Genomic DNA, 23,322 nt, shown 5'->3' with positions numbered 1-23,322 from the left:
GATGAACCATGCCCACTGTAGAGATAGTCTTTGAGACAGAATGAGGACTACCTAGGATTTGATGGAAATGGTTTAGATACAATTGAGTTTAGTTCGGAGCAAGAAAGACCCCCATGAACCACGGGCGTATTATGAGGATGTATCACTGTGATTGATTCCAAACAAGTACCATGTTGAAAGAGCTGATACTGCCACAATAGCTTAGGTGCGCTCAAAGGCGCAAACTTACTCAAATTAAATCCAACTGCAGTGGTACTTGCTGAAGATGTGGATCTGTAGAGCCTTCAAATGTCGCTGAGACTCGACGTTCATCTCCCTACCAGATGAACCTCTGTAAGTTACCGGGCTCGCTAGCCCACGTAAACGTGCGGAACAGGAACGTATATGAGACTGCCACATTAATAGCGAGCAGCCAGACAGTCTCCAGAATCAGTCTGATATCGTATCCGTTTCTCGAGTTCGTGGTTCGACCACACGGCACATAAAGCCGCCAGATGATCCACGGAAGGATGAAATAACGGGGCTCTACAAGAGGGGCAGTGACCACTGATAGAGCAGTCGTAGCTAGCCATATGATAACAAAGCTTATCTGGCAGGATTGGCGATCAGCTGTGTCTTTGGAAAGGTCGGTCTTGATCTTCTCTTCCGGTGCTTGCTCCACCACTCGTGAGACGGTCTTCGTTGGTGAGACAAGCGCTTGGATCGTGGACCATGCACAGACGTAGTATGCTGGAATCGCGAGGTATTTCAATGCTGGATATAGTCTGAGCATCTTGAAGACGTAGAAAACATAGTGTCGGTTGTCGGCCAAGGTGTACGGGTGGATGATGGTGTTGAAATGGACGGCAAGGAAGCTGCAGGCTAGGAAAAGCCCAGTTGTGAGCAGCGCTGGAAGCCCCAAGCTAAAGGCGATACGGTAGTCGTGACACACTGTCTGCAGACGTATGGGTAGAAAAGGAACAAGCGGTCCAACCAAAGACCCGACCACCAGTGGCGCTGAGAAGAATGCTATGTATGGCCAGATATACAGCATCTGAGGAAGATGGATGGTAGCTGTGTGGGCCGATTTGTCCCCTCTTCATGTCAGCAGTTTGTCAACGTGGAGGCCCAGGGTTACGCTTACCAAGGACAACACTCCCGTTCCAGGCTACAAAGCCAGCGAACAAGACTAAGAGGATGATATAAGGCGAAGCAACCTTGAGCACGAGCAAAGGTTTCCGTAAGGCTGCAACGACCAAAGACAATACGAACACAACAATATCTAACAGACTATCAGCAACTGCTTTAGTAGGGTCCCATAGCAAATCATACCTTGGAGCCCCGCATCTTGAACGGAGCAGTCGTGAACTGTCCCATCTTTCCAGGCGGTCTGTATGGCCACCATAGGGTCTGCTTTGTCTGACATCGTCGAAGGTGCATCTTTCTTGAGCGCATCGGTAACGGCAAGTCCAGCGGGAAATACAGCCACCCAAAAGATGTTAGTTTGCCGGAAAAGAAGTGCAAAGATACCAAAAGACACTGCGCTGCAATATCTCGTGACAGTTCGAGTCGATTCCGAATTCGCCAGATAAGCATAAAACGCCAGTAAGACCGCCAAAGTCGACCACACATCTGTGTAGTACAATGCCGAGAAGAAGAAAAGAGGAGGGAACAGCGTGACATTGACAGCGGAATGAACATCAACCATGTAGGTAGAGTCTTGCACGTCATGGTTCGACCTTGCTTTCTCTGCATTCTCGGACAAGCTTTTGCTTGGGTTATCACGCGTCCGGAGTATACGCAGGATACCATAGCTCAGAACCAAAATGACACAAAGGGCTTGGGCGTTCACAAGGCGCAAAGAGCCTATTTCACAGCCTAACAGCGGCTTCTGTAATTTGGAGATCAAATATCTTTGGTCTGTCATTAGTATCATTCAGTAAGCCGGTGTTAGACGTAATCGTACAGGCCAGGTGGAGTTGTGATCTTTGGGTCCCATGAGTAGTCGCCTTTGCAGTATTTTTGAGCCTGTGGAACATGAAAGTACTCATCCTGATGTTTTATTAGTATTGGTACGCTTCTTTAGTGTCGATACTTGCCAGGTAGGGGTTCGGGACTTCGTGATTCACTTCGCCATACCATGTGGCCATGAGCCAGACAATGAACGCTATAGCGCTGGGCAAAGCCCACATCTGGAGCAGAGGTGCCATCAGTCTGCTCTAGACAATTGACTGATTAGCTAGAGGGGTGGTGGTGTTGACACACATTAATGGACAGTTTGGAAGACACGGGTAATCCTGATCAAGCTAGCGCACCGCGGCCCGGGCGCGTCTTCGATGTTCGATCCCAAAAGTTAAACAACCACTCGAAGTCGCGAAACCACGCGTCGCAACATGGCATTGCCTCTTCCACCGGGGCTGACGCCCCCAGAAATAGCGTTTCTATGCGAAATGGAGCTCGTTACTGTTATACCGCGACAAAGACTCGAGGGACTGGAGCTTCTCGGTGTATGTCTGCCCCTCCAACACCCCGCCATGATTACTTGTATACTCGCACTGCATGACTTGAGATGCTGATGAATTATAGGGACCAATAAAAGCCCTCGTTCCTCCGCACCGAACAGACATTCCTCTGTGGCTAGCCCTACTCCTCAAGCGCCAGCGCCGCGCCAACATACTTCCACCACCATGGCTGAACACGCACTCTCTAAACGCCATCCTCGAGCACGAGATCGAATACGCAGAAACGTTTTCCCCACCACCTCGACTGCCGCCACAGCCTTCAAACAACACGATCCCTACCTCTCCACCCTTCCTACTCAACTCGACGGCGGGAGGATCAGCGGACGCTCTACCATACCACTGGCTCGAGTTAGGTGAAATGCTGCTCGAGACAGCCTCAGACGACTTTGAGGAACCGGACAATGTACGGAAACTGCTGCGAGGTCTGAGGGAAGTGCGCATGGCCAAGCTCAGAAGCGGTGTAGACGTACTAGATGCGGGCGGTGGATTCAAGATGAACGGTGTAGGAGGTATGGAGGTAGGAGAGGGTAGGACATTCATTACCGGTGTCATTGATGGACTGAGGTACGTACTAGGCGGAAGTGGTGAGCGGTTAGTGTTAACAGTCAGCAGGAAGATCGCAGCTTCACGAGAGCAGCAACGAAAAGATCGGGACAGAGAAGACCTGGAGAACGGTTACTCTGGTACAGCCGACTATGATGACGACGAAATGGATATGCAGTGAGCTCGCCCACGCGCTGAAGTGACACTATATTTCGCATCAGCTTTCGAATGGAGCAATTGTTGCACCGGAAGAAGATCGAGCCATCGGCCATGCGCTATCAGCAGCCACGCTCATCATCGACCTCGTCCACGTCCTCTCGCGACAACAGGGTTGTCCCCACAACATGTACAATCCGATGACAATCCGAATTCGACCCAGCGTAGCACACTATTATTGTCAATACGCGTTCATCCGCTCAGTCCGGATGTAATCGGCATGGTAGAGAGGATTACAGTATCTAGAAATCCTGCCGAGGTTGAGGGATTTGAAATTCACTCCACGGCCATATACGCCGTTAGACCCGGGACCACGAATCTGCGAGAGCCACGCTTGAAGTTGACACTTTGAGCGAGCATGGGTTCTCAGATTGGCGTCGCTTTCGCCGATGCCTCGTTCAAGATGCCATTGTAAGGCATTGCACTAGCTGAAATATGGAGTGGAGGGATGTGATATTTCCAAAACGAGACTGTCACAGTACAATGCAATCACTCTTCTCGGCGAAGTTGACTGACGTGTTCGATTCGGAGACATCCATTGCACCCGACGAAGACGATCATCTATACCAAATAGAACTTGTTGTACATCCGAGGCGTCGCGAACGTAACCATAACACGCCATTCTCCAGCCGCGATCCACATCGTTCACCTGACTTCAGTTGCCCCATGTAAATCGGCCAGAAGTTCCGCTGTGTAATCCCCAGGGACCCTTCACATTCAAGGGACAAAACACGCTGATATGCAAGTCATGACAGCGCGATACTGCCCATGGCGCCGAGCCTAGAACAAGGAGCAACCTTGAAGAAGGCCCGTCAAGGCCGTTCCTCGGCCCGCGAGCGACGTTGCGTGACAGGACCGCAGGCAATATCCCAAGAAGAGGGTTGCGATAACATGAGTGAACGCCTCGATGCGAAGGGGTCCTGTCAGCATGCGCGTCATCATAGCCTGTGCGAAGCGCCGTCTGCATGGCCATTCTACGGCCTCATCGGATGAGATCAGTAGAGAAGATTGGAGCCGCGCCGGAGCCGCACAATCTCACCCAGACCGAGTCTCGACTGCAGATACCAAGGTGTGCATGCTCGATGAAAATTTCAGCAATACTTGGGCTGAGAGGCTCATGTTGATGGGCCCGTGTCGTGGAGGGCGGCAATGCGCGTGACGGGGTCGATCACTGCCCACGGCGCACAAGCAACTGATTCATGTACTTCCGGTGGTAGGTAGCAAGTGATAGGGAGCAGCAGTCTAGACACCGCGCAACACTCCAGCGCAAGTACGGTGTTGTGCGCATGTCGGAAAAAGGTCGCGATGTTGCATTGCGAATGCGTGTTGCGTCACGCATTCTTACGAGTTGTCGACTATGAAACATTAGCTCAACAACAGCAATTAAAACCAAAGTGACCGAAGAATGATCCCAGGCACTCTCTACCCACCCCTCCCCATTTGTCCGGACAAGCCGACACGTGGTGAAGACATGGATGGAGCCTTCTATCCTCGCCTGGCCTTGCTTACGCTCTCCGCGCATATACCCTGGCAGTCCTATTACTCCACTTTGTTAAACACTATACCGCAACACCGCAGTGAGGCTGGCAAGCTGGTGATAATAGTCACAGCCAAGTGTTTCTTCTCGTCATGCCGTCCATGTACTCGTAGCAGATCGTAAACTCTGCATCCTTCCAATAGATACAAGAAGCAAATATGACGAAAACGTTATGCGCGTTGTGCGTGACAAAGCACGCAACGCCTGATCAGGCTTGACGCATGAAAAATGCGTGTACGTGAGTCGCGGCTATGCGCAAGGCAATGGCATAACTGACCAGGGTCGTGAGTCGTGTGGAGACGGAATAAAGAAGTATGATACGAAACCAAAATCTGGGTAGACTACGGACAGGTGAGGAAGATGAGAAGGAAAAAGGAAGGTAGGTTTCGTGTATGCAATGAGCTGTAACGGGCGACGTTGTAGCGAAGACAGTACATACTTTGCACACTAGCATCTTGTTAGTATTGTCCGAAGTACCAAGATCTGTTTGATCCGACCTACAGTAGTGCCTCGAGGATCCGATATAGAGAACTTAATTGTAGTCGCCAAGTCGGAATCGTGAAGCGGTCACGATGGCGAAAATAGTCCGCCGCCTGGCGCGATAGTTAGATTCCTTGGAGCAACGTTCTGGGATTGATGTGACAATGGCGCGCATCGCATCGCAACGCATGACGAGAAGCAAATCGATCCCGATGGACGTTTGTGATCGAAACGTGGTCGAGAACTGCGAACTGCGCTGCCGCCCTTTCCGAAGTGGTGTTGCACCTTGAATCGTTTTTTTCTGTGTCGTGTCGCAAGAAGACATTGCTTCTGATGCCAAAAGCAGCAAACTCCGCATGAAACCGACATCTGGAAGCGGTGCTGTCGTTCCTCGCGACAGGAAAAGCAACCCGATACCGTTTATCTGGAGGTACGTTGGTTTCTTTTCCCTTCGCATAGCCACGTGCGCACGTTACATCTCGTGTCGGACCCTCCCGAGGCTCTTTCTCAAGCCAGAACCAACATTCCCCCACAACCACCAACAGTGCTCACTGCAGATCCCACATACGCAATACCTTCCGCTTGACCACTGCAATAGCTTACCAGGGTGTTAATAGCAGTCTTCAATACCTCTGTACCATCTTACTTGTTCCAGTAACGGAATTTGAAGAAAGAAGAACGTGAGACAGGGCTCACACGCCTCAAGTATGATCTGACGCCAGCTTTCCCTACACATTGTAAAATGAACATGCGGATACCTTGCGCGGTTCACGAAGAGGCGAGATTGGAAGCGGGTTTGTACATGGAGAGACCGACAGGGATGTGGAATTTATTCCGCGAATGGGGATGAAGCGGATACTGAGACCATAGCTCTGGTCTGTGGATTGTACAGGAACTCGTGTTTGCGCAATCTTGTCCGATGAAGTATCTCAGAATGATAATTGCCTGCGCATGCAGATGTAGCTGCAACGCACGAGTGTTTCTGCTGTGTAGCAATTGGCTTTGGGGATGCGTGTGATGCCATCAGCCTGCGAATCGCATTAGTATCAAATCCTTGAGTAAAATGACGTTTTACATGTGGTGTTTGTAGATGCATGTAGGAAACCTTGCAGCCGCGTGTACGGAAATGCAGGTACAGGCAGCCTCACAGTATGGGTCAGACCTGCATACTTGCACGACGCTGTATGCTGCAGCATTGCGCTGTGGCGTCCAGTCGCCTGCAAGAGAAGGTCAGGGGTCTCCCGAGCTCGTTGTATTGCGTCGCAGCCACAGCCAGTTTTCCTGACGTAGATGTGGCGTCTTCGAGGCCTAGGGGAGATGAAGCGGAGGGCCGGTGACTACGCCGCAGCCAGAATTCTATGGTGGCGGGGGAGCTGAGATCCTGCAGGAACCAAGGGGTCGTTCCTTCAAGATATTAGAGGAACATGCAACGTTAGGGTGCTCTGATGTGTTTCTCGAAGTACTCCAATTCAATCAAGAAAGCGACTTTTGGGAACGCTCTCTCAAACGCGGGAAACAATACCCACGGCTCTTCTGCCTTGGATAACAAGTATGCTGAACGTCTACAACGTAAGGTGTCAAATTGATTGTTTGGCCGATCTTTGAGCGCGCCCTACGCAACTTTGGTGACAGGGGGTATGAGCCGAGCGCGCGTGGAATCGGAAGACGTGATGAGACGCATGCGTGCATGGCAACCGGGAGGGATGCGCAAACTGGGTGAGGCTGACAGTGGGCGCATCGTACTCGCTATCGCTTGGCATCCTGAATTCCCATCCGCTGGTAAGTTCCCTGGTGGTATTGCGAGCACTTGGCGTCGCCTCACGCCGCAGAGTCATGTGTAATTGACGTTACATACACCTACCTATTTTGCACGAGATGCCCAGATAAACGGATTTGAGCGCAACAAGACGCCGTTGGTAGTCGCTTAGTGGCTGTCTTACGCCGCCAGCCGTAGGCATGAGCAGTATCATAAAAGATATGTTCGTTGGTAAACCGGTACCGATCGATCGCTCGTTTGTGCAGACGGGGCAACGGTCATATCGATCACTCGTCTGAATGTGATTCGGAGCTGTGCCACCTCGTGTCCATGTAAACCACGCCGCAGAGGCGCATTCAACATTATTCACATGACGTCCGCAGTCCTTCCAAAGGGATATTAACAACCGAGCCTCGGTAATGCTGCATCGGAGTGATGTCCGTTCTGCAATGGATCCACCATGCGTACCGCGATCCTGGGTCGGTGTTGCACTTCGCATGTGGCTTGTGGTCCGGGCTTGGAGGCTGAGAAAGGGTTTGCGGCACAGCTGTGAGGCCCGTGGCAGAGAAACAGTTCACTTCCATGAATGGACAGCAACGTGTAATGTCGATGTTGTCGGCCATCCTACGAGAGAGCAAGCAGGTTCGCCATGACGTCGTATCAATACTACCACGTTGGGCTCGTTGTGCTGGTTCCTGCATGGCGCAGTGCAGAGTCGGCGATTTGGCTGCCGGCAGCTAACGCATTCCCGCGGTCGGGAGGTTGGTAAGTTTGGTGACAAAGCTACAGCCCTTAGCTTCCTAGGCGGGAGCTGTTCAGTGGCATGTTTATGATGAAAATCCGAGTGAGAGAAGGGCCGAGTTGTTGAGTAGTTCCGAGAGCGAACTACGCCGGGGCATCAAAACGATGAAACACCTCTCTGCGCCGTCTACACGCTACCACCATGAAATAGGATTTCGAAATTGTTTACACAAAAACCGCGCCTGTACCAAGATCCACTCGTACTTGAGGGTGAGATGAAGTGAGATGAATGGCCTGCGATGTCGATCTCTCGACCTAGACTTCTCTTTGGGACTCGTGCGACAATGGGAGATTTCGAGAATGACGATCAACAAAGCTGCACCGTGTGTTGAGATAGCCCAAAGGCTAAGCACGATCGAGTTCTCAATAACGTATCTTGACTCACACACTCACGGCTGGCTTCCGTCCGCTGTCACCGCGTATCCTCCAAACTCGGCCAGGGTCCGTCGCGCACGGGAGTGTCGTGAACCGAATGACGGCGTTCTCGTTGTTGGCACTGTCCTTGGGAACGTCTACTAATAACTTGCCTGGCTAAAGGGGGTTGGCGGTATGTTACCTTCCGCCGCTTTCAATAGTCGCCCCGCCAGTGCTAGTCTCACACCTTCTTTTGTTGTGAGAACAAGTTAGCAGTGGCGTCTGTCTGTTACTTTGCCCCCGTTGTATGCTGTGCACTTGCGCATACGATGGTATTATCATACTGCATTGTTAAAGAGTGTTGTCAGCCGCGACGATTTGGAGTTTGATATTGGAAAAACAAACTACCCGCGTTTGTACCGCGGAAGGATAGTTCACAGCCCGCTTGCAGCTGCTTTAGGAAGGAAAGGGTGTAGATCAAAGTCTCTTTCAGCATGAAAGTCGAAGAGCCAGCCGCTTTTGAGCATATCAACAGGGGTGGAGAATTCGAGTGTGGATTTTCACGAAGGGATCGGCGTCGGGATTGGGCGCATCTTCACTTTGACGATGCGGAGATGCTTGAAGAGACTCACAGAGTGTCTGGCCGGGTCTAGCCGTAGTAGGTTGCTGGACAGGACAGTCGCTCAACAGTGGGGAGTGGGGGTTTAGACTAAGCCTGGGACAAGCGGCCGGCCAGGGCGTTCAAGGGCGTACACTAGAGTTCTAGGAGAATATAGCAGTCTTGGAAGACATCTTCTCTTGACGGCCATTCGAAGCGGTGCTGCGCAGATTGATGGAAATGCACTGTTGAAACAGTCCTTTGAGAATGCACACCGTGTAGAAGTCGAGGTCCACACGCTGTCCGTCAGCAGGTTCAGACGTGGTCGTGGAATGCTCGTCGTCAAGTAGGAGTCGCTTAATTGCTGCATCCCAGCAAAGTATATTGTTGTTGACCAAGGTCCCATTGGCAATGGGAAGCGTGAACTGATGGTATATGTGACGATGCTTAAGACGTTGAAGGTAACAAGAGCAGGGATATGTCTAGGCAGTTCAATGCTCTGCAAACCGGCATGTGATACTCGGTAGGGATGCTGTCGTCAGGTCGGCGTTCATAACTGCAGGATGCGCAGAATCGTCACAGTTGCAGATCCATTGCTGCAAGTGGGGGTAGGGCGGGAGGTCGCCTCGATCCCACAACAGCCGGGCAGGAGGCCCATATCGAAGATGACGTTTACGGCGGGCGGGCATTATTGCATGGCCCTTCGCTTCTCGTGTGGTTGATTATGCTCAGTACGGTAGACGGATGGCAAACGGGATAGGCCCGAATCGATTTTTGCGGCGTCCCGACCGTTCGGGGGATTCAGACGGAGGCTTGCAGTGGTGCAGGCGTACGAAGAGCAATGTCGAGATATTCACGCATGTGGCCAATGGGACGGACTGCGGAGGACGCAGAAGAAAATTGGGCTAGGTTGATTCAACTTGATTGGGAGCGAGGCACTTGAGCCGGGGAAGATGAGCCGGCGGAAGTTGCCAAGCCGAGTTAGAGGCGGCGCACGCAGAGGGTTGATCTTTGCCGCATGCAGGTCTCGAGTCTGCGACCGGGGAGAAGGTTCGCGGTGGGTCGACAAGCCTGATGCTGCAGGTCCTGGCTCGCGTCCGCGCGCGTCCGCGTGCTTTGCGGGTACTGTATGTTGTTATGCTTTGATTGCACCCAGCGTGCGTATGAGGGCTGCGGCTTTGCTGCTTGTTCGCGGCGCCAAACAGTAGCGTAGGGGAAGACTCTGCCAGCCTATGAGCAGGCAGCGGCGATGGCGAGAGGCAATGGCGACGACAGCCAGCTCCTGTGCCCGTCGTCGTGCCGTCGGCGGATCGGCTGGGTGAATGCAGCCAATGCACGGTATCTCAACATGACGAGCGGGCAGGGGAGAAATGCCGGGGACAGGCGCTGGCTTGGCTGGCCTGCACGGTCGGTGGTCTCGCCGCCGCGATTAAGGATGCCTGCGGGCTATAGTCGAGGTTGGGAGCAAGCCGCATCCCACACGCACCAACGCTCCGTTAGCCCTGGCCCAACATCCCTGCATCGCCTGACAGAAGGCCCCTGTCCTGTTCACACGAAGCTTTTCTCGAGTAGGCGGGCGGTAGGATCCTCCATCGGGATGTGATAATAACAGCTCCAGCCGGCCACTGTGGAGAAGGGCAATGTTCCTGTCGTTCGACTGCATCTCGGTCGCCTATCCCCAACCCACCTGACCTGCTGGCAGCGCGTCTGTTTTCCTTTTGGTCGCTCTTTCCTTCGCTTGGGCCGCGACTTCCTCACGAACCGTTGGAAGCAACCCCACGCTCCCCTGCAGTGGCAGGCACGACCCTTGTGCGCCTCTAGGTCTTCGCTGCTCTGCTATTGCCATTACAACACTGGCCCATCCCCCAGCCGCAGCCCCTCCTTCCAGTTAGCTCCAGCGTCTTCACTCTCAAACATCTGCACACTTTCACGAGAGACAGACCGTGTCTGAGCTTCGCCTTGCTACGGTCTTTGTGTAACGGAAACGACGCCCGTCCCAGCTTTCGCCGCAACCACCTCGACGACAGGCCCATCCGCCGGCCTCGCATCCACATCGGGTCATCTGTCACCTGCTTCACACTTCAGCGCTAGCTATCGTCACGTCGGGTATGTCAGTCTCCGTTTGTCGCGTGGGAGTTGCCTCAGCACAGTATTAACTTGCAAACAGCCGAGCAAAGCAATCGGTATACGCCAGGACTCCAGAACGTCAAGTATTGCGCCACGCCAATTGACTCTCGTTTTGTATCATCTGCCAAATGCTGCCCAATTAGCGTACTATCGACGGAGCATTCTACTCTAGCATCTCACCCACCTTTCGTTCTTCCACCATGGCGTCCTTTCCGGAGCAAGAAGAGATGGATAAGCGATCGAGCGCACTAGTGGCGCCACTGAACATTCACAAATCGTCACCAGGAAGATCGCGCTCGCGGGCTTTTGGCCACACTCGCCAATCCTCATCAAGGGGAACACATTCCAGTCGGTCGCAGTCGCAAATATCGCCACCTCTGACCCCGAAGACTTCAAGTGAAGCCATGGCTCTGCAACAGCAACAACATCCGCAACCTGTATTCCACAACTACCTCCGTGCGTTCTATCATTACAGCCCGAGTACGACAGTGTCGTCCTCAACCGACGAGTCGTCCATCACCGTCGCCATCAATCAAGGCGATGTAATCCTCGTCCACTCTGTTCATCCCAATGGCTGGGCCGATGGAACACTATTAGCGTCAGGGGCCCGCGGATGGCTGCCCACCAACTACTGCGAACCCTATGACAATCCCATCATACGGAATCTTCTGACCGCGTTAACATATTTGTGGGATTTGGTCCGCGATGGAGAGAATGGCGATCTTGGTGCCTTCTCGAGACAAGACTATGTCAAGGGCATGATTGTTGGCGTCCGCCTCTTCCTCGTAAGTGAAGCTTGTGGACGAGTATAGATTGTGTTTGTGTCCCGATTACTGACTCCGAACAGGAACGGACTGAGTGCCTGCAGAAGGATTCACGCCTCATCCTCACACACGTAAGTCTACGGCGCATGCGGAAAGCTCTCTTAGGAGATCTTTCCACCCTCGTCAAGACGGCCAAGACCTTGCAAGAAGCCCTGCAGTCGAACGAGCTGCAGGTGCCCGTTTTCGAACACATGGACGAGCTTGTGTTCAAATCATTCAAGTTGGTGACTCGGGCCGTGCGTTTCCTTGACATCTGGACGACGGACGCAGTGGCGCTGTCACTCTTCGAGCTTGGCGACGCCAGTAGTCATCGACCACTCACCCCGCCGTCCGACTCGGTCGATGCTGCTGTGGAACCACAAGCAATATCAGCCCCCTCGGGCGAGAACAGGCTTTCGGCGAACGAATGCGACTCTCCGGTTACGCAAGGTGCACCATCAGTGCACGACGACTGGTACACCACCACTGCTCAGCCGCAGAGAAACCTGAACCGCCTATCAGTCGCCTTTTCGCTGCCCTCAGAGACAGATTCTTTTCAATCACCAATACTCCCCTCCCATTCCTCAGTGCAGTCGAAACGTATCTCCATGACACATCGCTTGTCGTACACCGGTAAATCAGCAAGTGCGCGCAAAGGAAACCTGGCCACCGAGAGGCTGAACGCCGCGCACGACGCTTTCCTGGGCTACATCGGCTCCTTTATTGGGTTGCACCTGCAATCACGGTCCTCGGAAGAGCTTGCTCAGATTACCCAGCACTCTGTTATTGCGTGCCGCCAACTTCTCAAAGTTGTCGAGGAAGTATGGGAACGAGACTCGCGACGATCCGAACAACTGGCAGAAGCACGAGACACCATGTACACCCGTTTGACGGAACTAGTGCAAGCGACCAAGGACATGTTCATCAACGCCGATACCGACGTTGAAGAGGTGGTGGCGCCTGAAGCAGGGAAGCAGATCGTGGCTGCCGCTACAAGCTGTGTGCGTTCTGCTGGTGATTGCGTCACCAAGGCTAGGGTTGTGATCGAAAGGATTGGCGATTTCGAGTTCGAAGCCGAACCTGCTGGTCTCGGGATCTCAGAAACGATCTTTCAAGAACCCGACGCAGACAACCAGGAGTCCACAGCTAGGTCCGCATCGCCCAAGCCTACAGACACCGTCCTGGAGACCAACAAGCCACTACCCGCTACGCCAGTTGAGGAACGCGAAATGCCTCCACCACTAGTCATCTCAGAGTCAAAGCCACTACCCGAGGTGCCGCAACCATCACCACTCGAAACCAACAGGCTTAGCCTTCAGCCTTCGTCCCAGGCCGTAATAGTCGAGAGCCCAACCGCAGTGTCGTTCAGATCGTCCCGGTCATCATTACCTCCTCTCAATGCGGTGCCTACTCCGGTTCTGGCTCCACCTCATGCGTCTGATTCCGCCGATAGTCCCTTGAGCACGACACAGGAAAGTTTTGCCGGTTCGACCAAAACTGACAGCGTCTACGTTTCAGTAAACGATGGGAGCAGCACCTACTTCAGTGCACAAGGCGATTCTGCAAGCATTCTTTCTCACACGTCCACACGTGCCACTACCCCGGATCATTCGCCCACGAAGAAGGAGAGTTGTCAAACTTTGATCAGCAGCTTTGGCAGCTCCTCTGAGCTCCGATCTCTAGCAAGCGAAGATGTCGCTGCTGGCGAAGAGCACTTATTGGAGACCACCTATGTCCATGAATTGATCTACAACAAAGAGGGCCAAATCTCTGGTGGTTCCCTCCCAGCGCTTGTAGAACAGCTGACTACCTTCGAATCTACCCCAGATGTCGTCTTCGTCAACGCGTTTTATTTGACGTTCCGCCTCTTTACCACGCCACTCGACCTCGCGCAATGCCTGATCGACCGTTTTGATTACATCGGTAACAGCCAGACCGTGGGTGTGCCGGTACGTCTTCGTGTCTACAATGTCTTCAAGGGTTGGCTGGAAAGCCATTGGTGTGGCGAGAGCGACGCTGTTGCTCTAGGCGTCATCCTCGCGTTCGCCACCGGAAAGCTTAGGGCTGCTATGCCTGCTGCTGGCAAAAGACTTGCGGAGCTTACTTCCAAAGTAACGGAAGTAAGGGCTGGTGCTCTTGTACCTCGATTGGTATCGTCGCTCAGTCAGACAGGTGCTTCAAACCCTGCGTTCACTCTTGCGGATAGCAATGTGCCGTCCCCAATTGTGACTAAGAGCCAACTCAACGCTCTGCGAGGTAGCAAAGAGGGCAGGACGCAATGCAGCATCTTGGACTTCGATCCTTTGGAACTTGCCAGACAATTCACCATTATCGAGTCCAGGCTCTTCTGTGCCATCCAACCCGAAGAACTTCTTGCCCTGGAATGGACCAAGAAGAAGAATTCGAAGGCTCGCAACGTCAAAGCAATGTCGACGCTTTCGACCGACCTGGCAAACCTAGTTGCCGACACCATCCTGCAGCTCGAGGACGCAAAGAAGCGTGCTGTTGTTATCAAGCAGTGGGTCAAAGTTGCGGCAAAATGCCTGGAGCTTAACAATTACGACTCGTTGATGGCCATCATCTGCTCGCTCAATTCATCCATGGTCATGCGTCTCAAACGTACATGGGAAATTGTGTCCACGAAAACGAAGGCTCGCCTAGATGAACTGAAGGCGATTACCGACGTAGGACGTAACTATGCTGTGCTCCGACAGCGTCTGCAAAACCATGTCGCGCCATGCATTCCATTCGTCGGTATCTACCTTACCGATCTTACGTTTATCGACGTCGGCAATGGCACCACACGACAGCTCCCCGGAGATTCCGGTTCTGACAGCGTCTCCGTCATCAACTTCGACAAACACATGAAGACAGCTAAGATCATCGGCCAGCTCCAATCATTCCAAGTTCCTTACCGACTGGCTGCCATACCAGAAATGCAGGACTGGATGGAGAGCCAAATCCAGCGAATGCACGCAAGCGACCAGGCCAACGTGCAAAGCTACTACCGCCGATCGCTGCTTCTTGAGCCTCGTGAAGCTCAACACTCTACGAGAGGCTCGCCCTCCATCGACAACAGTGCACAAAGCACATTCTCAGCAGAGAGCCGAACCAATTCGAAAGACAAGTTCGAGTTCCTCAACTTCAATTTCTCGACCGCGAACCTCAAGGGTTCATAGACATGTGTACTGCGCTTCATTGCGCCTTTCTTCATCGACCGCCTCTGGATGGCGCCTGGTCACCGACATACCCTAATGTTTGCGTTTACACTGCATCTATTCTTGTCCTTTATGTCACGGACACTTACGATACCAATGCCCGAGTTCCTTTTGTTTGTTCTATACCACTTCAGCGATTTCTTTTCCGGGTGGGCTCATTTGTATTCTGCATACTCTGCAAAGACAGATCACAGGTATCTGCGCAACATTTCATACTTTTTGCATACCCATTGGGGCTTTTGGGAGCCTGTATCAATCAGGTCTTTGGCGTTAGGAAGAGGAAAGAAGTCGCTATTACAGCAAACGGTGTGTTGCTGCGATTAGCGGTTAAAAGCATTACACGATGGGCACTGGAAGACAAAATACGTTCTTTCGTACCCATAGAACCATGTACTGAGCCGTCTACCGGACTGCAGCTCTCTGAATCAAAGAAATTCTCAAACCAACTACCATCTATTCGCATTGTGACAGTACCTCACACAAGAAACGAACTGAACGAGTTAGCAGACTACATTAAAACAAAAACTTGCAAAGTAGGTCACCTAACGTCAAGGTATGCTCTCAGGTGTTCAGTTCTTTTCCTATGTTGGCGTGACATAACCATCTAGTGATGTACGCCGCCGTCAGAAGGAAGAACCTGATCCACCGTCCCCGCCGCAAGGACACGCCTCGTTTTGGTTTTATACATCTAATATAAGGAACGGTGTATAAGATTATCGTGTGGCAGAGCTATAATACATCGTGGCAGATCAATGGTGGCAGCTGCTTCAGGGTGGGATTTCCGTGTGGGGTTAAAGCTAGCGATCGCAGCGACCCCTCCACCCGCCATTCCATTAGCCATCGCGTCGCACAACTGCCTCGATATCCTCTCCTCTCTTCAGATCTATACCAACCCACACCGTACTGCATGCGCACGCCGATGTCCACGATGACTACCCAAGACCTTTTGATCGACGTCCGCTCCCCAGCCGAGTTCTCGACCGGCTACCTTACCTCCGACATCGCACCCACCGTAAACATAGAATACCAGATCATCGATCAACTACCCGAAATCTACGCAGCGAAAGGCATAAACGTGGGCAAAGACGATCGCATCACGCTGTACTGTCGGAGTGGGAGACGCTCGGGTATTGCGCTGGGAAGGTTAAGGGAGTTGGGGTTCAAGAGCGTAAGAGATATCGGAGGGTTCGAGGAGGCGAGAAAGGTGTTGGATCGCGAACAGGTCCAAAGGCAGTTGGACGCCGAGCTAGAGAAGAGTATGGTACATACCGCTGAAGACACAGGGAGTGGTGAGGATCCGAAGAAACACGTTAGAGTTAAGAGCTTTGGCGCGTTGGTCGATGGATTGAAGGCACTCGAAGATTGAGAGGCTCACGCTCAAATGATGCGATTGGGTATGCAGGCATATGCGAGACATGCGCTCCTGTCAGTCCTCACCGCTGAGCTTTCTGTCGATCAATACGCAGCGCATCGACACGAGGAAGACCGGAGTCCAGGAGACAATGGTAGTGAGACAATTTTGTTTAGTGGTACACATATACAGGTAAATAATCTTCCTCAAACGAGTGGATGAAGTTGGTTTCCCCCAGTTCAAAACTCTAGCACACTTCGGAATGCCACTGCTAACCCCCAGCTTAGTCCTGCAAGCACCGTGCCTCCACGCTTCAATCTTTCCTCGAACTACTCTGGTCTATCTAGTACTTCCCGATGGAATGGCACCGGTAGGCATGGCGATGCCAGAAGGCATAGCGCCAGAAGGAGGAGCACCACCTGGGCCGCCACCCATACCACCAGAGTTCTCGTTCTCGACACCACCTTCGTCAGTCCAGTACGCCGCTGGGGTGATGTTGTAAGCGCTGGCAGAGTCCATGCCAAATGCCAGCCAACCAAAAAGACCCTCGGAGATGTCGTTGCCGAGCATGACATACTCTACGAAGGGGTCAACATCTGCAGCTTCTTCGGCAAGAATAGAATCATCGGCATTCGAAGTGAGCTCCTGTTCATTGCTGGCGTACGGCTCTACTGTATCCGCGAGTGTGATGAGATCTTGGTCGAAGAACATCTGGCCCACGTGTGTGATGTGGCCGCCTGAGAGGGTCGAGTTGGCGTTGACAGTCGCGTTGAGTCTAGACATGACGTGAATGTGCGTCTACAACATCGTCTCGAGTTAGTTGCTGTTTACCAAGAACAAAGGGTGGTAGGAACAAGTGAGCACTTACAGCACGTCCCGTGTAATGCCCTGGGAAGACAGTTTGAAACGAAACGACGCCGTTCTCATCACTCTGCTGGATGCCACGCAACGCCGTGTTCTGCAAGTTCGACTCGTCGTCCTCGCCGACTCCGTTGCCCTGCGCTACAACGCCAGAGTACACGCCGGTAGCGTTGCAGTGCCACATCTCGAGGAAAGCCTGAGGAACAGGCTCGCACGTGTTCACGTCGATGATCTGGATGTCCAGTGTCATAGGAATGCCCTCTTGGTCTTCGGTGACATCCTCACGCACGAGTTCGCCTTCGACCCAGTAAGGGCCTTGGGTCACCTCGGGTGTAAGGACGCAGGAGTTGTTTCCTGCAAAGAGGGTGGCGGGATCAGTATCGGTGGTAATGCCAGTCATATTTGACTTGTGATCAGTGGCGAGGACGGTATCGAGGTCGCGGACCCGAAGGTACGGTTTATCTGTGCGACATATCAGTATGCAGCCATCAGCTTACTCTGGGAGGGAGTGTACCTTGAGCGATAGACCGCTTGGCTCGAAGCTTCTCCACCATGGCACTGCGACGGGCGTGCATAGCGATATCGTTACCACGCGCCTTCAGTGTATCAGCACAGTGGGCAAGAGACCGCTTGTTGTTCGCGAGGTAGGCTCTTCGCTCAGCAGCTTCCTGGGCATGCTCTGCGGCGCTCTGGCCCGGGTGAGCGAGAGAGCTCTGGGCAAGGAGGGCGACGCTGAGAAGAGCTGTGAGCTTCATGATGGGAAGATACTTGTTGGGTCGAGAGTGCAAAGAGAAGTGATGGTGATGAAGGCTTGCACGGCTGTCGACCAAGAGCTTTATATCTATCGTTCGGATGTCTCGACGTCAAGTCTGGATCGCGATGTCGACAGGGGAAACGAAACAGAGCCATGGTACTCGTCCCCCTACCCTTGCTACCAGCCTTAGGCCCACTGTCCTGCATGTTTCTCTTCTACCTGTACGAGTCGTCACAAGCATACGCAAGACGTTGTATTGTTTCGTAGTGTCGTCAGTCTTGGCGAAACCATGAATTCGAAGCTTGTCTGGAAGCAGGCGGGTTGCTATGCACGCTTAGGCCCGCCGCTGAAAGCTTCGTCTGTGTTGGTTGGCTTTGTTGTTGGACTACGTACTGTATGGTTGGTGGTAATGTTGCGACATGTTTTCCTTATTGATGTGAGAATCTAAGCATTTACATGCATCTATGCTCTCTAAGAGTTTCTCGCTGTCGGGCGACTTTGTGTGATCTGTCTGTTCCTTGAACTTTCGATACCTAGGTACCTCTCCCAACCTCTCAATCTCCACAATCGGCATCTCCATACCGAGTGTCAACGTCAGTCTTCGACCCTGAAACGGGGTTCTTTGCTAAATCCAGTCCATTTCCATTGCGTGGTTCCTGATTGGAGGCTTACGTGGCTGTCTGTGTTATACTGGGAAGGGCTGTAATGTCTAGAGTGGGTACCCAAGCGCGAGGCTAAACGATTTTGAGAGGCGATGGGCCCCAAAACTTGGAGTCTAGTCCAGAAAGCTCATTGACATGCTTCTGGATTGGTTGCGCTACTGTTGACGTGCCTTACGTATGTGCGGGTCAAGAACCGCTAGCTTCCTCCGAAGAAGACGCGTAGACATGTCTTGGCAAACGCTTCCATCCCAGCTTCAGCACACTTTGAATGCACGCGCGCATCCGGAGTATCTCTTATCCATATTGTGAGAGTAATATGGCCAATGGGAGGTTTGGCGATTACGCAGGTGATGGTTTTGATCCACGGCATGTTCCAGGAACGACGCTTGGTGAAGTCTGTGGGTGCTTGCGTAAGTATGTTAGGAGGCTTGGGTGCGGGACGAAGACGCGAGTAAGCAGCTAAGCGTTTCGAATTGGTGCTTATCTTGTGTACTTAAAGCTTAGAGACGTATGTCAGGATGGAAGTATGGGATCACTACATGAATCTGAAGCGAGTTACGAATATTAACATAACGACCCTGCGCTACGTCAATAGACTTGTGGGTGATTTCTGGTTGCTTTCGAAAGAGTAGTATTGGTGTGGTTGAGATATCGTTACCGATGCATCTTACAGTGACTTTTCCATGCACCACTGTAGAACTGCGTCATATCTTTGACTTTGGACTTTCAGTCTGTCATTCGAGATGCAGCTCGCCTTCGCGCTCGGCATAGGGATAATACATCTGTGTTTCGGTCCATAACGTTTCTTCGTCCATCTGGCTTGCATCCAGCCCTGCAATGATGTCCCTGAACATCTGTTAGCCCCATCTTTCCAATCATCAATGCGACTTACTTGTCTTCAGCCAACACTTCGAAACCCGGTACACAGTCAATGAGCGCGTACATGACATAGCTTCCGATGAAAGACCATGAAAATCCGACGAGAGCCTCCACAACCTGAATACCGAGCTGGCGTGCGTTCCCATCGAAGAATACTCCACCGACGATTTCTGTGACTCCATCATAACCAGCAACTTCTTTCCGAGCAAAGCAGCCTGTCGAAATCGTTGCTAGAATTCCACCAAGGCAGTGGGTCGCAAAGGTGTCGCCGTGATCAACCCATCTCCAGCGCCGAGCGAAGTCGCTAAACTTGATGCGAAGCGCTTGACGACAAAACAGTGCACCGAGCACCCCAAAAAAGAAGGCTGTTGGTAGATCGATGAAACCTGCCGAAGGTGTGATCATAATGAGTCCAGAGATGGCGCCCATAAAGCATGAGTCTAGACTCCAGCGCCCAACTTCTGCAAAGGTAGAGGTACGAAGTCAGTACATGTCTCACATGCACTTCGTACAGTCAAAACTTACCCAAATATGTGTAGAGCATCCATGTGAGCGCCCCACTGGCAGCACAGAGGTTCGTGACACACATGGCCATCACTGACTTGAAGTTGAACGCCAGAGTGGTGCCAGCGTCAAAAGCGAGCCATGAGCCCCAGATGCTAATCATAGCGAGAAGTTGGCAAAGAGAATTGACCGGCCGGTGTATGACCAGATGCGCTGGTGTACGGGTCGAGGACTTGCGCGAGCGGAACAAAGGGTATGAAAGGTATACGGAAATTGCCGTTGCTGTTGCCCCAGAATTGATGTGTACGGGCGTACCACCCGCGAAATCTAGAACGCCTAGGTCCATGAGGAAACCTCCACCCCAGACCATGTGAGCTAACGGGTTATATATGAATGTAGACCAAAGCTATCATATGTCAGTCAAGCTCACGGGTATGCCGTCGTCCTACGGGTAGAACTCACAAATATGAACGGTATCAATGGCAGTATCCTTCCTCTCTCACACGCGCCACCAACCGCAATGGCACAAACTGTTGCCTGGAATACTAACTGGAAGAAGCTGAATAGCACTGCTGGAATAGTACCAACAGGCTCTGCTAGCACATTTCTGTGAAAAGCGTACTTGAAATCTCCAAAGATAGCTCCTCCTTCTCCGTATGTCAAGGTGTATCCAATGAGGAACCACTGTATCGAGCAGACGATCACTGCTAGGATAGCTGGCATAACTGCTGCTAGAGAATTGGAGCGTGTTGTATAACCCGAATAAGCTATGCCTACAGCTGGAATGATACCCCAGCCTCGACAAGGTCAGTCAATGTAGTGAATAGTCGTGAAAGGTATACATACAGAAGACCGAACAGACAAGCACGAAGAGTGTATCAGTCCGGTCGCAAGCTTCCCAGGCCTGTAGGACCTCGGTAGGCAAGCCCATGGTGGAGGGTCTTAGTAGAAGTTCCGTGTCAAGGTCAATAATCCTGCTATAACAGTGTATATAGAGATGCAGGTAGTGAGTACGAGGCTCTGCAGCGGGGAAGACGTGGGCAAGGGTTGAAGCTGCAGCAGGTACAAGCAAGCCACCTCGGCTGAGCGTATCCTGTTCCCGGTGTCCGCTTTCTTTCCCTTACCAAGTGCCCAGCATTGAGGCGCTTGATAGGCAATACGTGCAGACCCCATTGGCTTGACTAGGAGATCGTGTCGATCGCTGCGCGACGATAAGATAAGGAAGGCTCTCCATGATCAATAACAGGAAGGCCGGGTGAAAGGTGCATTAGCCGAAGCCATGTTTAGCACCACATTCTGCTGCTCGTGATTTCGTGATATGCTTTTGCGGCGCTTCATACGCGAACATGGCAATTTGACAATTCGATGGAGTGCCGGCACCAGATGTCGATGAATTATCACAAAGGCCTCGATCGCAGACCGGGGCGGCGCTTTCCTACATCCGGTAACGCTAATGCCGTTTTGAGCCTACGCAGAGGCACATCTAATGTTCATGAAATGTGACCACGGTTCCCGATCAGCGCGCCAAAAATGTCGGATAGCGAAGAAAACGATTTTTTCGGTGTCAGTCAGGACCTCGTTCCTCCCGCGCCCATCAAACCTGCGGGCGCTTCCGAGATAGATTTTGACGGCCTACTATCACCCCCACTCAAACTACATGAGGACCTGAAAAACGGCTGCGGCGGTCAACTATGGCCGGCCGGTATGGTACTGAGCAAATACATGCTGCGGAAACATCGAGAGGATATCGCAGGTAAAGAGATAGTCGAGCTTGGTGCCGGAGGCGGGCTCGTCGGGTTGGCGGTCGCGATAGGATGCAAAGTCGACACCACATTACGTATCACGGATCAAGAGCCGATGTTCGAACTCATGAAGCGCAACATCACACTGAATGCTCTGGATTCTCGTGTCAGCGCCTCGATATACGACTGGGGAGAGCCGACGCCATCACAGTTACCACCACACCCGGACATCATCCTGGCAGCGGATTGTGTATACTTCGAGCCTGCTTTTCCGTTGCTGCAAAAGACGTTGCAAGACCTGATCGGCGACAAGACTGTGTGCTATTTCTGCTTCAAGAGGAGGAGACGCGCGGATCTGACGTTTATGAAGACGGCGCGAAAAATGTTCCACGTGCAGGAGGTGGACGATGATCCTGATAAGGAGGTATACTCGAGGGAAAAGCTGTTCCTGTAAGTGTAGAAACTATGTGATGAGCCACAGCTGACGCATGCAGTTATCGCATAACGAAGAAGACTAGTTGATGAAAGGATAAGATTGTGGTGGGCTAGCATCTGAATAGATGGTTGGCTGCGAGTCACGACGTTCAGTGCAGGTCCATGGGTAGAGTGTCGCGAACCCTGGTAGCCCCTTCTGATAGCCAAATTCCCGATTTGTCCCTTCTTATATCATCTGTCCAAGATGTCCGCTGTCGAGAAGGATACCATTCATATTTATTTCACCATGTCGCACTGCTGCATGCGCACTTTGGATTTGCCCGATGAAAATCGACCCGCTCCGGACCCTTACGGATACCTCCGGTCACTTCCCGATGTCTCTACAAGTCTTGATATTGCTCGCCATCGGCCTGCACTGGCATTTCTCAACAGCATAACGCCCACAGATGCTACTTGCGAAGACATACATCCGCTATTCCAGCAAGCGCAGTGGATGAACTTAAGCTGCGAGACCTACCTGCAGCTACTACCTGCTCTGAAAGTTGCTACGCAGCTTACTAGGCAAGCATCCTCCCTGTCTTTCCACAACCATGTCCTTCATGGGGAACTCAAGTATCTTAAGGAGAAGCGAAGGTATTATCTTGCTCCATCGGTATATGAGGCAACTCAAACAGCTCACCTGATGACGACTGAAACGCTTGACATCACCCTGCCGAGATATCTAAGGCTCGAGTTTGATGAACTTGACGAGGACGGGTTCCAATTCGATGCCATGACATATTTCGGCGAAGGCGCGAGTGTTTCCGAGATTGTATACTGTCCACGGATCCAGCTCCATACTCATCACCTCTACGCACTCCGTCACGTTATCAATCATGGGTCTCTATACGATCAAGAGGCGATCTTCCTGAGAATCGCTATCGCTCTTTGCCACGAACTTGCCCATGTCGTCTGGTATCATCGCAGCAGCATCGAGAATTCATCCTCGTAAGTCGATCTTTGAACATGTTCATTGCGAGTTGCCACTAACATATTTGTAGACCCACGACTACCCATGGCGACCCTCTTTATCAGTTGGCTGACACCGATCCCGAACTAGGGAATGCTTGGGAGCGTTATACCTTCGGCGGCAACATCTGGACTATCGACTATCCGGGCAAGATTACTACGTATTACTACCAGTTGGATGCAACATCTGGT

At 52.2% G+C, this 23,322-nt stretch overlaps 6 protein-coding genes across 6 annotated transcripts; 4 read left to right on the top strand and 2 right to left on the bottom strand.

The window, feature by feature from the left end:
• Nucleotides 1–2,372: 2,372 nt before the first annotated feature.
• On the top strand, nucleotides 2,373–3,225 carry PSF2 (DNA replication protein psf2; the record flags this gene model as incomplete). The annotated part of the gene is made up of 3 exons (XM_051467455.1): nucleotides 2,373–2,486; nucleotides 2,566–3,065; nucleotides 3,114–3,225. The coding sequence occupies 3 exons, from the start codon at nucleotides 2,373–2,375 to the stop codon at nucleotides 3,223–3,225; spliced, it is 726 nt and encodes a 241-aa protein (XP_051328614.1).
• Nucleotides 3,226–11,113: 7,888 nt separating this feature from the next.
• J4E85_003183 (uncharacterized protein) lies at nucleotides 11,114–14,895 on the top strand (the record flags this gene model as incomplete). The annotated part of the gene is made up of 2 exons (XM_051467454.1): nucleotides 11,114–11,698; nucleotides 11,761–14,895. 2 exons carry the CDS (start codon nucleotides 11,114–11,116, stop codon nucleotides 14,893–14,895), a joined length of 3,720 nt encoding a protein of 1,239 aa, XP_051328613.1.
• Nucleotides 14,896–15,841: 946 nt separating this feature from the next.
• Nucleotides 15,842–16,300, top strand: J4E85_003182 (uncharacterized protein; the record flags this gene model as incomplete). The annotated part of the gene is made up of 1 exon (XM_051467453.1): nucleotides 15,842–16,300. The coding sequence occupies one exon, from the start codon at nucleotides 15,842–15,844 to the stop codon at nucleotides 16,298–16,300; it is 459 nt and encodes a 152-aa protein (XP_051328612.1).
• A 324-nt stretch (nucleotides 16,301–16,624) lies between these two features.
• Nucleotides 16,625–17,901, bottom strand: J4E85_003181 (uncharacterized protein; the record flags this gene model as incomplete). The annotated part of the gene is made up of 3 exons (XM_051467452.1): nucleotides 16,625–17,083; nucleotides 17,154–17,608; nucleotides 17,661–17,901. The coding sequence occupies 3 exons, from the start codon at nucleotides 17,899–17,901 to the stop codon at nucleotides 16,625–16,627; spliced, it is 1,155 nt and encodes a 384-aa protein (XP_051328611.1).
• A 1,395-nt stretch (nucleotides 17,902–19,296) lies between these two features.
• On the bottom strand, nucleotides 19,297–20,876 carry J4E85_003180 (uncharacterized protein; the record flags this gene model as incomplete). Its single annotated transcript, XM_051467451.1, has 5 exons — nucleotides 19,297–19,408; nucleotides 19,455–19,902; nucleotides 19,967–20,351; nucleotides 20,408–20,742; nucleotides 20,792–20,876. The coding sequence occupies 5 exons, from the start codon at nucleotides 20,874–20,876 to the stop codon at nucleotides 19,297–19,299; spliced, it is 1,365 nt and encodes a 454-aa protein (XP_051328610.1).
• Nucleotides 20,877–21,475: 599 nt separating this feature from the next.
• Nucleotides 21,476–22,209, top strand: J4E85_003179 (uncharacterized protein; the record flags this gene model as incomplete). The annotated part of the gene is made up of 2 exons (XM_051467450.1): nucleotides 21,476–22,137; nucleotides 22,182–22,209. The coding sequence occupies 2 exons, from the start codon at nucleotides 21,476–21,478 to the stop codon at nucleotides 22,207–22,209; spliced, it is 690 nt and encodes a 229-aa protein (XP_051328609.1).
• Between the last annotated feature and the right edge of the window lie 1,113 nt (nucleotides 22,210–23,322).

Source organism: Alternaria conjuncta (genome assembly GCF_024043145.1).
Source record: "Alternaria conjuncta strain BMP 0040 chromosome Unknown scaffold_4, whole genome shotgun sequence".
NCBI lineage: Eukaryota > Fungi > Ascomycota > Dothideomycetes > Pleosporales > Pleosporaceae > Alternaria > Alternaria conjuncta.
This window is presented reverse-complemented; position numbering and strand designations above follow the sequence as displayed.